The sequence below is a fragment of the Rhinatrema bivittatum genome, chromosome 8 (assembly GCF_901001135.1).
Source record: "Rhinatrema bivittatum chromosome 8, aRhiBiv1.1, whole genome shotgun sequence".
NCBI lineage: Eukaryota > Metazoa > Chordata > Amphibia > Gymnophiona > Rhinatrematidae > Rhinatrema > Rhinatrema bivittatum.
The window spans coordinates 272,489,578-272,504,719 of record NC_042622.1 but is presented as its reverse complement, the minus strand read 5'-3'; the positions used below and the strand labels follow the sequence as shown (position 1 = coordinate 272,504,719).

Genomic DNA, 15,142 nt, shown 5'->3' with positions numbered 1-15,142 from the left:
GATAGCGGACTTCATCTTCCAACAATGGGGTTATCCCCAGACAGACCTCTTTGCGTCCCCTCAGAACCACACAGTCGACAACTACTGCTCCCTCATTCGGAGCGAGCGTTCTCCGCCCAGAGATGCATTCTCCCTCTCGTGGGCAACCGGTCTGCTCTATGCGATCCGTCCACTTCCTCTTCTCTCGAAGACTCTCGTGAAGTTCCGTTAGGACAAGGGAACCATGATCCTGATAGCACCTCACTGGCCACGCCAAGTGTGGTTTCCAGTACTTCAGGATCTCTCCATCCGCAGGCACATTCCCTTGGGAACGGACCCATATCTGATCACTCAAAACGACGGATGCCTACGCCATCCCAATCTCCAAGCCTTGTCTCTGACGGCATGGATGTTGAAAGGTTAATCCTTCAACCACTTAACCTTTCAGATTCAGTTTCTCGTGTCCTGATTGCTTCATGGAAGCCTGTCACAAGAAAATCTTATTCCTATAAATGGAAAAGGTACACATCATGGTGCACTTCGCAGTCCCATGATCCCTTTTCCTGTCCAATCCCAAGGTTTTTGGACTACCTCTGGCATTTGTTGGAGTCAGGTTTAAAGACCTCTTCAATCAGAATGCATGTCAGTGCAGTAGCCGCCTTCCATAAAGGTGTCAGAGATGTTCCTATATCAGTACAACCCCTCGTAACACGCTTTTAAAAGGGCTTGCTCCATATCAAGCCACCTTTACGTCCTCCGGCCCCTTCTTGGGACCTCAACCTGGTTCTTGGTCGGCTCATGAAACCACCATTCGAGCCTCTTCACTCCTGTGACCTAACATATCTCACATGGAAAGTGATTTTCCTTTTGGCTATCACTTCAGCTCGCTGGGTTAGTGAGTTACAGGCCCTAGTTACCTATCCGCCTTACACTAAGCTCCTGCAGAACCGGGCGGTACTCCGCACTCACCCTAAGTTTTTTTTTTACCTAAGGTAGTTTCGGAATTTCACATTAATCAATCCATCATACTGCCTACCTTCTTTCCCAGGCCCCATTCCAGTCCAGGGGAACAAGCTCTGCATACCCTTGACTGTAAATGGGCTCTAGCGTTCTACCTAGACCGTATAGTTGCCCACAGGAAGAGCACTCAGTTATTCATCTCTTTCCATTCCAGCAGATTAGGGTAACCTGTGGGTAAGTAGACTCTCTCCTCCTGGTTGGCGGACTACATATCTCTTTGCTATCAGCAAGCAGGCATTCCATTTCAAGACCGTGTTAAAGCACACTCTGTGAGGGCCATGGCGACTTCAGTAGCACACCTCACATCGGTGCCGCTTCCTGACATTTTCAGGGCTGCCACCTGGAGTTCTCTCCACACCTTTGCAGCCCACTATTGCTTGGACAAAGCCAGAAGACGAGATTCCATCTTTGGCCAGCGTGTCCTGCGTAACTTATTTCCAACGTGACGTACCTATACCCTACCGCCTGCAAGGTGGGGTTCAGGATGCCTTCTACTAAATTCCACCCCAGCTGTTGTGCCTGTTGCACGCCATTGGGTACATTTGGTGCATGTTCGGCCATCCTCAGCTCAGCACTCACCCATATGTGAGGACTACCATCCTGCTTGTCCTGTGAGAAAGCAAATGTTGCTTACGTGTAACAGGTGTTCTCACAGGATAGCAGGATGTTAGTCCTCATGAAACCCGCCCTCCGCCCGCAGTGTTGGGTTCGTAACATTTTGTTATTTTATTTTTTGGCACTGCCTGTAGCTTTCAAACAAGACTGAAGGGGGACCCCTGCTGGCTGCAGGGTTAGTGCCATGCTGTGCATGCCCCGTAGGGGCCAGTCAAAGTTCTGGAAACTTTGACAGAAGTTTTCCGTGATTGGGCTCCATCCTGAGGATGTCACCCATATGTGAGGACTAACATCCTGCTGTCCTGTGAGAACACATGTTACATCAGGTAAGCAACATTTGCTATATATATAAAATCACAAAAAAAGCAACGTGTATACCTAACTAGTGCTTATTATTTTATACAAAAAATTACTCCCAAATGGAGAATGGAAAAAAGCACTTCAATCTATCTAACTAGATAAATGAAGCTTGACCGACGTGTCGCAAATGCGCAGTAGAGAGCAGCTCTACTGCGCATGTGCGGCACAGAGAACTCTGAGCGACAGAGGGGAGGAGGAAACGGCATGGAGCTGCCGCTGCGATATGTTAAGAGCCTGAGCCCGTCCCTCCTCCACCGCCGGGGGGGGGGGGGGGAGGAGTAGGGAGGGACGGCTGGAACGTCACGAACAGGGACAGGAGGAGGAAAGAAGAGTCGCCAGCAAATGCAGTAGAGACCCACGTGCTGCAAAGGGGCCTTGCTCCTTACCTCCAGCTGAACAGATTAGAAGCAGCAGGAGCACAGCGAAGACAATGGAACGGAGAAAATTTGAGTCAGCCCGCCCCCTGAGTCCCGTGGATAAGGAGAAGCCAAGTAAACATTCAGCAACTGCAGCAGGGGGGAGGGGGGAGCAGTGCTATCAACCCGTGGGGGGGTCTCAGCCACCAGGGGAAGAGTTTACTTGGGCATTCCTCCACCCCCACTCCCCACAAAGCAGAGCAACAAAAGTGAAAGCCAGAGCCCTGCTCCCTCGTCCCTCTCAAGTCCCTGAGCGGATTTCTTAAAGGCACAGGTCTCTCAGAAAGAGAGCAAAGCAAGCCTTTACTTTGATAGAGCTTCAGCACTGCTCTCTGCATCAGTGGCAGAGGGGAAGAAAATTAGAAACAAAAGGTTTCCAATAAGGGCCAAGAGTAACAGACTGCTGTGCCACAAGGGAAGGAGTGAGTCACATAGAGTAGTGACTGAGAGGGGACGGGAGGGGATGAGAGTGAGGGTGGGGAATGACTGAGGAGGGGAAGGAGTGAGAATGAGGGAAGGGGAGGTGAGAGTGAAGGAAAGGGGGTTTCAGTGAGAGGGGAGGGAGGCAGTGGGAGAAAGAGGGTGAATAAGACTGAGGGAAAGGAGTTTGAGTGGGGGCAGGGGAGGGAAGGGAGGTGAGTAGAGGAAGGGGGGTGAGTGACCAAGGTGAATGAGAGAGGGGAAGGGGGAGTGAGGGAGAAGAAATGAGGAAGAGTGCCGTTTCCGAAAACCAAACCGAAAAAACATGTTTTAATGTAGCCCGTTGTTATGGGCTTAACGGCTTGTATTGTTATAAACAACATGCATCAAAATGTTTTCATTGGTTATATTCATAAACTTTTATTATTTCAATTATACATTTTATAAAAAATTCTGATATCCAATATTAATCACAATCTTTTAATATGATCCAATTATTACTTTATGTAAAACAATAATTTAACATATATTAAATAATGTGTACAAAACTAGATGCATCACTGTTCACAGCCCTCACCTCTATGCTGCCCGTAAGTTCAAGCTGACCCTCAATAATTGTGTATCTCCTTCTAAACTATGCAATATTAATCACTGTTGATGAACATCATAAACTAAATCAAACTCTTCATTGATCATCATATCCCCATGATAATTGTATTATCAACATTCATTTAGAAATACAATATAACATGGTATCCCCCGCTTTATAATTCATAAATTATGTGAATATTCAAGGTGTAACAAGTGGTTCAATTCCCATCTGTGGTGTTCCTGATTAGGTTAAATATTCATATACATACATATATATATATATATATATTTTTTTTTTTTTTTTTTTTAATTTTTTTATTTATTTATTTATTTTTTTTGATACCCCACTCTGTGTTGTCTAATTATCCTTTATTTAAAATCAGTTTTTCAAAGTCAAAACAGCTTTTACAAACCGTCCCTGTGGCAAGGAGTGCCAATCCTCCAGTGATGCTGGGGTTCACGACATTCTCCGCCAGCTCCAATGCCCACCTCCTATCCTCCTCTTCATTCTGAAGAGGATGTGGACATGCCTCCTGGATCCCAGTCAGTATTGGCATGGGCCGATCTATGAGGAGGAGCTGGAGAGGCATGTACAGATGGCTATGGAGAAGGCAATGCAGAGTCTGGGTGTCATGCCACCAACGACCCTGGAACCTGCATGTCCCTCTTTAAGCTGCTGTTGAAATCCCTGTACACACTCCTCTGTGCCTTACAGACACAGCCGATGTCTGTTCCTGGGGTGGCACAGACCGATCTGTGCTATTCATGGCTCCTTGGAGGAGGAAATTGGTCTGGAGACTGGACTGGCACAGGGCCTGAGTCCCCACGGCCAGCGGAGGCAGTGAACCCAGGGCCCCATCCCCACCGTCAGGCAGTTAAGACGAAGGCCCCTATGACCACCGGGGGAATGACTGCGTCGGAGGGCCTCCCCTTGTAACAGACTCCTGCTAAGAGAAGGAAATCTCCTTCGGAAGACCTCTACTTCGTAGGTTTTGTCAGGAAGATGGGGAAGGCTAACCCTTTTCTGTTGCAACCAGAAGAGGATACCCGGCACAAAATGCTGGACATGTATGTGGAGCCTCCTAAGGAGATCATGGCAGTCCCAGTGCACGAGATCCTTGCGGAGTTACTGTTGAGGATATGGAAATACCCCCTCTCAGTTTCTCTTGTTAACAGGAAGATGGAAGTGGTTTATCTTATTTATTTTATTTTTATTTATTTAGGTTTTTTATATACCGACATTCATGATAAAATCACATCATGCCGGTTTACATTCAAACAGGGTGTGTAGAAAATACAGTAACTGAATCTGGTGCAGAGGAGTTGCAGTTACAATGAACAGGGGTAATGGAACTGGGACAAGAGAGAAAAAGCAGTAGAAGGTTAACATCATAAATTAATAATTATTTACAAGTCCGGAGTGGCTACATTCTTTGCATATGTAGTTGTGATTCAGGTGTGGTCAGGGAAGGCTTGTTTGAATACCCAAGTTTTTAATCTTTTTCAGAAGGTTGGCAGGCAAGGCTCCTGGCGAAGGTTCATGGGGATGGAGTTCCAGAGTGATGGTCCGGCTGTCGAGAAAGCCCGTTCTCTTGAGGTTATGTGCCGTGTAAATTTCGTATTGGGTACCTGGAGGGATCCTCTGTAGGCTTCTCTGGTCGTTCTAAGGGAGTTGTGTGGACTGAGCGGGTGTTGAAGGTCAAGTGACGTATCGTGGTGGATGGACTTGTATATGATGGTGACGGATTTGTAGATGATTCTGAAGTGAATAGGGAGCCAATGGAGGTCTTTTAAGATGGGTGAAATGTGGTCTCTTCTTCTGGTATTCGTGAGTATTCTTGCCGCTGCATTTTGGTCCATCTGCAGAGGTTTGGTGTATGAGGAAGGGAGTCCTAGTAGGATGGCGTTGCAGTAATCTAACTTTGCGAAGATTATTGCTTGTAGTATTGTTCTAAAGTCATGGAAATGGAAAAGCGGTTTTATCCTTTTCAGCACTTGGAGCTTGTGGAAACAGTCCTTTGTGGTGCGGCTAACAAATGCTTTCAGATTCATCTTGTTATCAATTATAGCTCCTAAGTCTCTGACTTGAGGGGAGAAAGTAATGTTTGGAGGGGTGCTGGAGTTATTGTTGTTTTCTGGGGAAATTAGCATGAGTTCCATTTTGGTGGAGTTTAAAATGAGGTTTAGGCTAGAGAGCAGGTCATTGATTATTGAGCAGCATGATTCCCAGTATTCGAGAGTTTTGACGAGAGATTCTTTAAGTGGGATTACTATCTGGATGTCGTCAGCGTAGACAAAGTGTTTGAGTTTTAGGTTGGTGAGAAGCTGGCACAGCGGGAGTAGGTAAATGTTAAACAGGGTGGGTGATAGGGAGGATCCCTGTGGGACTCCTACTGGCGCATCATGGCGGGGAGATTCTTTGTTCTGGATTTTCACTTTGTAGCCTCTATTGTTAAGGAACGTTTTGAACCAGGCTAGCGCTGTACCAGTTATTCTGATGGATGAGAGTTGGTTTATGAGGATGGCATGGTTGACTGTGTCGAAAGCTGCAGAAAGGTCTAACAGAATCAGAAGGAATGATTGTCCTTTGTCGAGGCCCAGAGTTAGGTAGTCTGTCAGCGAAACAAGGAGGGATTCTGTGCTGGAAGCTTTGCGGAACCCATATTGGGATGGGAAGAGGAGTTTGTTGTCTTCAATATATTCAGAGATTTGAATGTTAACTAGTTTTTCCATGATCTTGGCTATGAGTGGTAGGTTGGCGATTGGGCGGAAATTGTTCGGGTCAGCGGGGTCTAAGTTTGGCTTCTTTAGGAGAGGTTTGAGAGATGCCAGTTTGAGATCGCCTGGGTAAAAGCCTTGAGATGGAGAGCAGTTGATGATGTCCGCCAGCGTTTGTGATATGGTGTCTGCGGTATGGTATCTTATCCAAAAGGCTCTCAGATTTGACAAGCGGCAGCTACCGCACCAGTCTTTGACAGTTGAATCTGCTCTCAAGAAGTCCAAGTACACCTGGCCCATTCTTTAGTGCCCCCCCGGTGAAGGATCAGCGGGCCATGGGAGGAAGGTGTTTAAGGAGCTATGCTCACTGCCTGTGTAGTGGCTTATCAGCTCTACATGAGCCAGTGTATGTGGGACATTCTGAAGCAGTTGAAGGGGGTGGCTGAGCAGCTGCGTCAGCAGCAGTAGGATGCCCTTGAGTCGCTGATGTGGCAGGGCCTGGAGTGTGGAAAACATGGGTTCCATGCGACCTACGATGTTTTGAAAACAGCATCGAGGGTCTCTGCAGCTGGAATCTGCGCCCGCAAACTTGCAGGGCTATGGGCGTCTGATCTCCAGGAAGTCCAGGACAGACTTGATGATTTGCTGTGCACTGGAGAGAATCTCTTCAGAAATAGATTGAAGAACACAGTGGTTCAAATGTGTGAACACTATGCAACATTTCAGAAGCTCTCCACTGACACCCAGGACCTGCCCTCCTCTGCTAGGCAGTCTTTTAGGCTGGGCCAGAGGAGACCTTTCTTCCAACCAAAGAAATACTATCCTGCGCTACCTCGACTCCATCAGTAACAAGCTCCTCGCAGCCATCCTAGGCAGCAGAGGGCCCCGAAGACCCAGCACCTGGTCCCAGTCAACTCTCAGGATGGGGTTTTGACTGGATTGTAAGGAACATAGCCATGTGTACCATACCCAAGACATTGGATTCCCTGGTTGGGGGTAGGCTACTGGTCTATGCGAACAAGTGACCCCTTGTAACCTTCGACCAGTGGGTCCTAGCCATCATCATCAGAGGGTACAAATTAAACCTTTTGAGTACCTCTCCAAATTGACCCCCCAAATTACTGTCTGGGACCAGTAGCACATCAGGAAGTACTTCTCATGGAGCTTTTTTCTTTTTTTTTAAATTTATACTTTATTGATTTTCCTTATCAGTTACAATCATGAAAACATAAAATATGTCAAAAGCAAAATAAACAAAATAAGACTAATTATCAAAGTCTTCTATTCCCAATAACCTTCATTATTGACATATCCATAATTTGGGGGATTTAAAGAAAAAATATATATAAATATTCATTTATATATTCTTTATCATTTAGAACCCATTCACATCTGAGTTCTAATGAAAACACTATATATGAAGGAGAACAGAGTTATCTTTTTTTATTGGATGACATTCTCTAAATTCAAAGCTTGATTTTTATCATTAAGAAATGTTTCCAGATGTGTTGGATCATTAAATCCAAATTTTTTCCCTTGATAAGTAATAAAACAAGAACAAGGAAATTTAAGAAAAAAAGTCACTCTTAGTGTCACTATTCAAGTTTTCAAAGATAAAAAATATTTCCTTCTTACTTGAGTGGCCCGAGCGACATTGGGGAATATTTGGACTTTATGTCCACAAAAGGGAATATCTCTATTTCTGAAAACTTTTTTGAATAGCACATTCTTATCTTGCTCTGCAACAAAGGACACAAATAAAGTTGCTCTTTTATCTGTTAAGTGAACTGACTCTTCTAGAAATGTTGTAATTCCTAAACTGGGCAAACCTTCTGCATTTACATTTTAATTTTTCTGTTCAGAATTTCTCATCATTTTTTTTTTTTTGAAAAATATATCTTTGATAATCTAGGAATATCATCCTCTTCATAACTTTAATATTTCTCTTAAGAATTTTTTAAACATCTCCATGGGAGACAGCAACCGTGTTAAGGGAAAATTGATTAATCTCAAATTTTTAGATCTTATTAAATTTTCAGCATATTCAGTTTCCCTGTGCATTTTCTGAATTTTGAATTAATTGGACTTTTCTACTTAAACCAAGTACTTCTTTTTCACAATTATCAATCTTTTTTGCATGCTCTACTAGGGTAACTCTGTTTTCATTTATTACAGAAGATAAAGCGCTATTCATCATAGAAATATTTCTATCCAGCTTTGAAATCATTTGCCACACATCTAATAAAGTAATATTATCTGGGTTTACCCCTAGCTTAATACTACTTTCCAAAAGAACCGGAGGCATACTAAGTACTTGATTTGTTTTAAAAGAAATATCACCAGTCCGAGGCACTTCTGCTTGCTTGTTCAAGCTTAAGTCCCTTTGGACTGCTCCTACTGGTTCTTTAGCCAACTCAGCGGAGAACTGCTTGGCTGTGGTGGAGACAACTGTCCTTCGCCTGGACTTAGGGAGGCTAAAGAATTACCTCCCAAGCTGTCCATTAATGGCGTTTCCATCTGCCGAATGACATGATGGTCCACTGGGCCTGTATGATGTTGCTGTAGCGGAGAGGAAGTAAGGATCTTCGCTTTTCTTTTCCTCTCCATCAATGATCAGAAAAGGAAGATAGGATTCCATCCAGACACCAGACGCGCACGGCTTAGGCGACATGCCGGAGGCTGCGATGCCCCACAGCTCCACAGAGGGATAAGGCTTCTAGCCCCGCCCCCTTGACGTTACTTGCTGGCGCCGCTGTTACACATACACACCGCTGATAGTCCCTCCTGGTTAGCGAAAGCCCTCTTTCTCCTTCCCTCGCTCCCCAGGGACACAACACAGCTCCGCCGAGGATAAGGCTTCTAGCCCCGCCCCCTTGATGTCACTTGCCGGCGCCGCTGTTATACACACACACACCGCTGGTAGTCCCTCCTGTTTAGCAAAAGCCCTTTCTTTCTCCTTCCCTCGCTCCCCCCCCCTCATGAAGCTTGTTTCCCTCTTAATGGCTAGAATGGTTGAGTCTGTCCCACCAGGGGAAATAGGGTGAGGCTTCTACTCCCAGTACTTTCTAATTCTAAAGAAAACAGGAGGACTCTGTCCCATCCTAGACCTAAGGGCCTTGAACAAATTTGTCCAGAAGGAAAAGTTCAAGATGGTTTCACTTGGTACTTTGATCCCCTTGTTGCAAAAAGGGGACTGGCTATTCTCCCTTTATCTTAAGGATGCGTACACCTGCATACACCCACATTGAGATCTTGCATGGTCATTGGCAGGACCTCTGATTTGTGGTGGGAAATCGGCACTTCCAGTACCGTGTGTTGCCATTTGGGCCTAGTGTCAGCCCCATGTGTCTTCAGAAATTACCTTTCCATGGTTGCAGCGCACCTGTTCAGATTGGGAGTTAATGTTTTCCAGTACCTTGATGATTGGCAGGTCGAACACCTCTTGGGCAGGGGCCGAGTAGTCCCTGCACTCGACCATCTGGGTACTGGAGTCACTAGGATTCATCATCAGCTACTCCAAGGCCCATCTCAGCCTGTTACTGCAATTGGACTTCATTGGCGCCCTGCTAGACACGGCTCAGGCCATGGCCTTCCTGCTGCACTTGAGAGCAATCACCTTGATGTCCATTGCAGTAGAGCAGTGATGGCTAACCTATGACACGCGTGTCAGAGGTGACACGCCGAGACTTTTTGCTGACACGCGCAGTGTTTTGTGGACTATCGGGAATTTTTTTTTTTTTAATCGGCTGTGCCGACCCTTTAAAACTAGTTTTTTATTATCTCCCCAATGCCCCAGGGCGCAGCGACAGGCAGATCGGCAAGGCCAAGAAAAAGATCACGTTTAAATGCGCTGATGCTCCTCCTCCTTCCTGCCTGTGCGTCCCCGGAAGTAAACTTTGCCGGAGCCGTGTGGGCAGGAAGGAGAGGAAGCATCAGCGCGTGCAGAAGTGGAGCAGCACTTGTGTTTAGGGGCTGCCGCGAATCTCAAGTCGCAGCCCGAGAAGAAGAAAAGGCCCGGTAGCAAGGCCACCGCAGAGCCCAACACCTCTCACCAAAGTGAGAGAGTTTTTTCCACTCCTTGGACAGTAGTAGTGTACTTGCATTCTATCTAGATCGCACTACACTCCATAGGAATTCCACCTAACTCTTTCCTTCTGTGGCAAGAGTCAACCTGTGAGTTCCACTGGGCAAACAGACCTATTCCTCCTAATTGACGGTCTGTATCTCTTTTCCTACCAACAAGCAGGCATTTCACTACAACACTGTATGTAACCACACTCTGTTGCGTCCATCCCAGCCTCAATAGCTTCCCCTTGGCCACTGCTGCTTGTTCATATTTATCAGGCTGCAACCTGGAGTGCTCGCCATACCTTCGCAGCCCATTATTGCTTAGATACGACTAGCCGGCATGCTCCATGTTTGGCCAGTCTATCTACTCTTATTCTTTTCAGTTTAACTATCCAACATCCTTCCACCAACCCATTAAAGGTTTCAGGATGCCCTCCGTTCCAAATTCCACCCCCGTCATTGCACCTTTTGTGCGTCTCGGGTGCATTTAGTGCACTCTCGGGCATCTTCAGCTCGGTACTCACCCATATGTGAGGACTACCATCCTGCTTGTCCTGTGAGAAAGCAAGTGTTGCTTACCTCACAGGACAGCAGGATGTTAGTCCTCACGAAACCCACCCGCCACCCCGCGGAGTTGGGTATGTATACGTTTTTGCTTTTCTTTTAGTTTCGCTTGCGCTTTTAGCTATAAGACTAGACTGAGGGAGACACCTGTGGTTCACAGGGATAATTGCAGGCTGAGCATGCTCAGTGTACTCAGTGTGCCAGTGTCAGTCAAAGCTTTGTAGAAACTTTGACAGAAAGTTTTCCGTACAGGGCTCCATCCTGTGATGTCACCCATATGTGAGGACTAACATCCTGCTGTCCTGTGAGAACACCTGTTACATGTAAGCAACACTTGCTTTCATAGTCAGAACTCTAGATTTACTCATCTTTCGCCCAATCTTATCTGCCTTCTATGTGAATCAATCCGTATCCCTTCTAGCCAAATAGTAGCTGTTGTCAAGGAAAAGATAAGAGCATGCGCCATATACTTTTGAGATATCTGAAAGTGACAAATGGCTTTAGAAGGACAGATAAGCTGTTCATGCTGTTTGGCAGCACCCAGAAAGGAGAGGCAGTCTCCAAGGCCACTTAAGCTAGATGGATCAAGGAGGCAATAACATCTACCTACTTGCTATCAGGTAAACAGGTGCCAATAGGTGCTCACTCTACAAAGTTAGATATATCTTGGGTACAGGCTGCTTCAGCCTTCTCAGAAGAAAGTTTCAGGACAGCTATTTGGTCATCCTAACCATTCCATTGTCAAAAATTACAGATTGGATGTGCAGGCCAATACATATGCTGCCTTTGGGACAAGAATCATTTTGACAGCCTTGTCTTCCTCCCACCCCAGCAACGAGTAGCTTTTGTAATGACCATTCATTATGACTGGTCTAGCACTAAGAAAAGGAAGGTTAAATTATTCATACCTGAAAATTGTATTTCCTTGAGCTCTGCTAGACCAGTCCAGAGCCAGCCCAGGAATATGGGTGAAAAGGCAAGAGCACAAAGCATGGTCTTGTTATTCCTATTGGGCTTAATTTTTTTCTTGGTTACTTAGCACTTGTCTCACTCAGAATGGGGCCCTATTGGGTATTTAATTATGATTTTTTGGTTGGACACAAGTCTACTGGCAACGGCTTTGGACCATACTTCCCTTATAGTTCAGAATAAGATCATAAAAGAGGTGTGTCCTCTGTCTCCATCAGCCATGAAGGGTGAAATCCCATATGTGCTGATTGGTCTAGCAGGACTCAAGGAAAGAAAATTATCAAGTAAGAATAATTTATCCATTTTAGAGCATTTGTTTTGTAAATTGATGGCTGCTTCTTGATGAGGGTTACCTATCCTAGTTAGAAAATTGTACCATTCTGTATGTGATAGCCAGTAATACTAATTAGTCCCTGGGAATGTTGCATATGTGCTTGAGTTTTATTTTTATTTTTCAGAGGGTTTTGGTCCAGGCAGCTGGTTCTGCTCCCAAAGGAGCACAGGTGCAGCAGATCTCTGTTCCCAGAGTTCAGCAGGTACCACAGCAGGTAATATCTATTGTGACTAAGGGGCAAAAACAATCTATATTGAGCAATAAATTAATAGAAAAATAAGTAAAGCTGTATTGCTCAAATGAATATAGTAAGAACTGATTTTTTTTTTAATAGCTCAGAGAGTTGTATGTTACCTCAAATTTATGAGGGCATTTTTATCTGACTGAATTGGCTGAAAATCACCCAGCCCTTACCCAACTAAAAGTATGCATGTGGATCAACAATGCACTGGCTTTAAGATAAGTAAAAAAAAATAGTGGGTCCAGGGGCATGTTTTAGGTTAGGGGAGAGAAATAACACATACAGATTACATTTTTCAAATCTATGTGCATCAATATGAAGGGAGAAAGTATCCAAAGAAAAAGTAGGTGATCTCTGCAAGTGAGATTACCTACAGACTTTGCATCTGTGCAGGTACTTTTGAAAATTGCCTCATATATGGCTAAATTTATGTTGTTCCACTTCATATTTAACTGTTGAATTCAAAATGCCCAACTGTGCCTGTTAGGGTGTTTCCACACCTTGTTTGCATGTGACAGGTGACCAAAGCTCACATGATCTAAATGGTAGGAGCACATGGCTTGTGGTAGACCACTCTGAGAAGCTATTGTATCTGTACAGTATATATAAATGGTGAAAATTTGTGATTGTCACTAAAATAAACTTCCATAACTTTGGACAGTATGGGTAATACTTAACAGTAAAACAAGAAAATAGAGATCTTGATGAAACTTAGTTATAAAGACTAGAAAACTGTGGGACAATCATCTAGTGATATCTGTTAATTTGCTGATGTGCCCTCTCACAGGCAAATGGCTGTCAGGCTGTATGAGATAAAAGGAAATTCATTCTCCTAACAGTTTATTGTTTTAATAAAATCTATAGAGCATCCATGAAAATAAAATTTGCTAGGAGATTTTACAGTGAGTTATGCTAAGAGAGAGTTGGGGTTTTCTCACAGGACAAGCAGGATGCTAGTCCTCACATTTGGGTGACATCACAGGATGGAGCCCAATCACGGAACACTTTTGTCAGTTTCCAGAACTTTTACTGGCCTCCTACTGGGCATGTGCAGCATGGCACTAACCCTGCAGCCAGCAGGGGTCCCCCTTCAGTCTTCTTTTTTCTGTGCAGCAGAAGCCTCATGGTTCAGGGGGGGTTTGGATGAGTTCAGGGGGGGTTTGGATGAGTTCTTGGGAGAGAGGTCCATTGACTGCTATTAATCAAGTTTTCTTAGGGAATAGCCACTGCTATTAATTGCATCAGTAGCATGGGATCTTCTAGCTGTTTGGGTAATTGCCAGGTTCTTGTGGCCTGGTTTGGCCGCTGTTGGAAACAGGATGCTGGGCTTGATGGACCCTTGGTCTGACCCAGCATGGCAATTTCTTATGTTCTTATGTTCTTATGTTAAGGAGCTCTGCAGAGATTCCTGACAGGAATTTTCCTCACAGAATTACTAAAAGTTAATTTGCCCCACAGGGGTCCCTCCTTTAACATTTTCAAGCCGCGGTACTCTGGTAAGTTTTTACCCGTTGTTCGTTGATTACCGTCTAGTTTGGCCCTTGCGGCCTACTGGCCGTCGACTGTACCGCGGCTCAATTTTTTTCATGGCCATGGCGTCTGGGTTCCGTCTGTGCCCGGACTGTAATCGCACCATGTCCATCACAGACCCCCGTAAAGTCTGTGTAAAGTGTCTTGGATGAGAGCACGATGTCTTGACCTGCACCAAATGTGCCTTAATGACACCAAAAGGACGCAAGGCCAGATTGGAGAAGATGGAACTTCTCTTCCGTGCTCAAACCCAGACTCCGTCCATTGCATCGACGTCATCAGAACCGGTTCAGTCGACTTCGCGCCAGCATCGACCACCGCCCGGTGACTGTCCGGCGTCGAAGACATCTCGGCCTTCAACACCCTCTATTCCCCCTCAGGACCAAGGTGTTCATAGAGATAAACATCGACATCGAAAGTCTCGGACCATCGAGGGAGCAAAATCATCGACCTCGCCATCGTCCGAGCAGCTGTTGAAGAAACCCCGTCCAGAAAAGGCACCGACCTTTTCGGTGACCGGGTCACCAAGGCAACCCTCACCAGACAGGGTATCGGGAGCCACGACTCCGCCTTTAACGGTGGTCCCTCCGTCTATGCCTCTGCCTACTTCTTCTGTTCCGGAGCCGGGGCTGCTTGCTCCAGGTCTCCGAGAAGAACCTGGACCTGGATGGTTCAGGAGGCCATCGACAAGGCGATGCAATGACTCCAGGTTTCTCCGGCACAGACACTGGTACCGATCGTGGAACCGACTACTGACCCGTTCCCGGCAGCGTTGGCACCGCTGCTCTCCAGGATGGAAGCGCTCATTGCCGCCTTTCCACCGATGGACCCGGGTCACCGATGGCTCCGGTGCCCTCCCCGCTCTTACTTTATCATCGGGAGAAAAAACACCATTCCGCATCCCTCCATCGAGAGTTCTGCCTCAGCCATCGATGCTGATAAATCCCTCGCCACCGATCCAACCATCGGTGCTGATACGCCTGTCGGCGCCACCGAGCCATCCATCGATGCCCTCTATGCATGCACCGGTGCCTTCGATGCCTTCATAGGTGCCTCCAACTATTCCTTCAATTCCTTCAGAGCCTAGACCAGGAACCTCGGGTATCCGAGCACCCCGTCCCCCTCTAGGTCCTAGAGGGACAGGTGCTGATCCCTATGATACCTGGACTGATGATTCCTCCCCAGACACCGATGATTTGCCTTCACCACCTTCACCCACTGAAAGTAGAAAGCGTTCTCCTCCAGGGGACCTTTCCTTTATAAATTTTGTGAAGGAAATGTCTGAATTGGTTCTCTTCCAATTAGACTGAACAGGAT

At 45.9% G+C, this 15,142-nt stretch overlaps 1 protein-coding gene across 5 annotated transcripts in view; it reads left to right on the top strand.

The window, feature by feature from the left end:
• The window catches only part of RFX2 (regulatory factor X2), a 705,663-nt gene that overhangs the window by 154,797 nt on the left and 535,724 nt on the right, over positions 1-15,142 (top strand). For 4 of the 5 annotated variants that reach the window (XM_029610912.1, XM_029610911.1, XM_029610910.1 and 1 more), the window contains one exon: positions 12,179-12,268. The exons of the other annotated variant lie outside the window; for it this stretch is intronic. In XM_029610912.1, the coding sequence (XP_029466772.1) occupies positions 12,179-12,268 (90 nt within the window). The remainder of the gene's footprint in view (positions 1-12,178; positions 12,269-15,142) is intronic. 5 annotated transcript variants of the gene reach the window in all.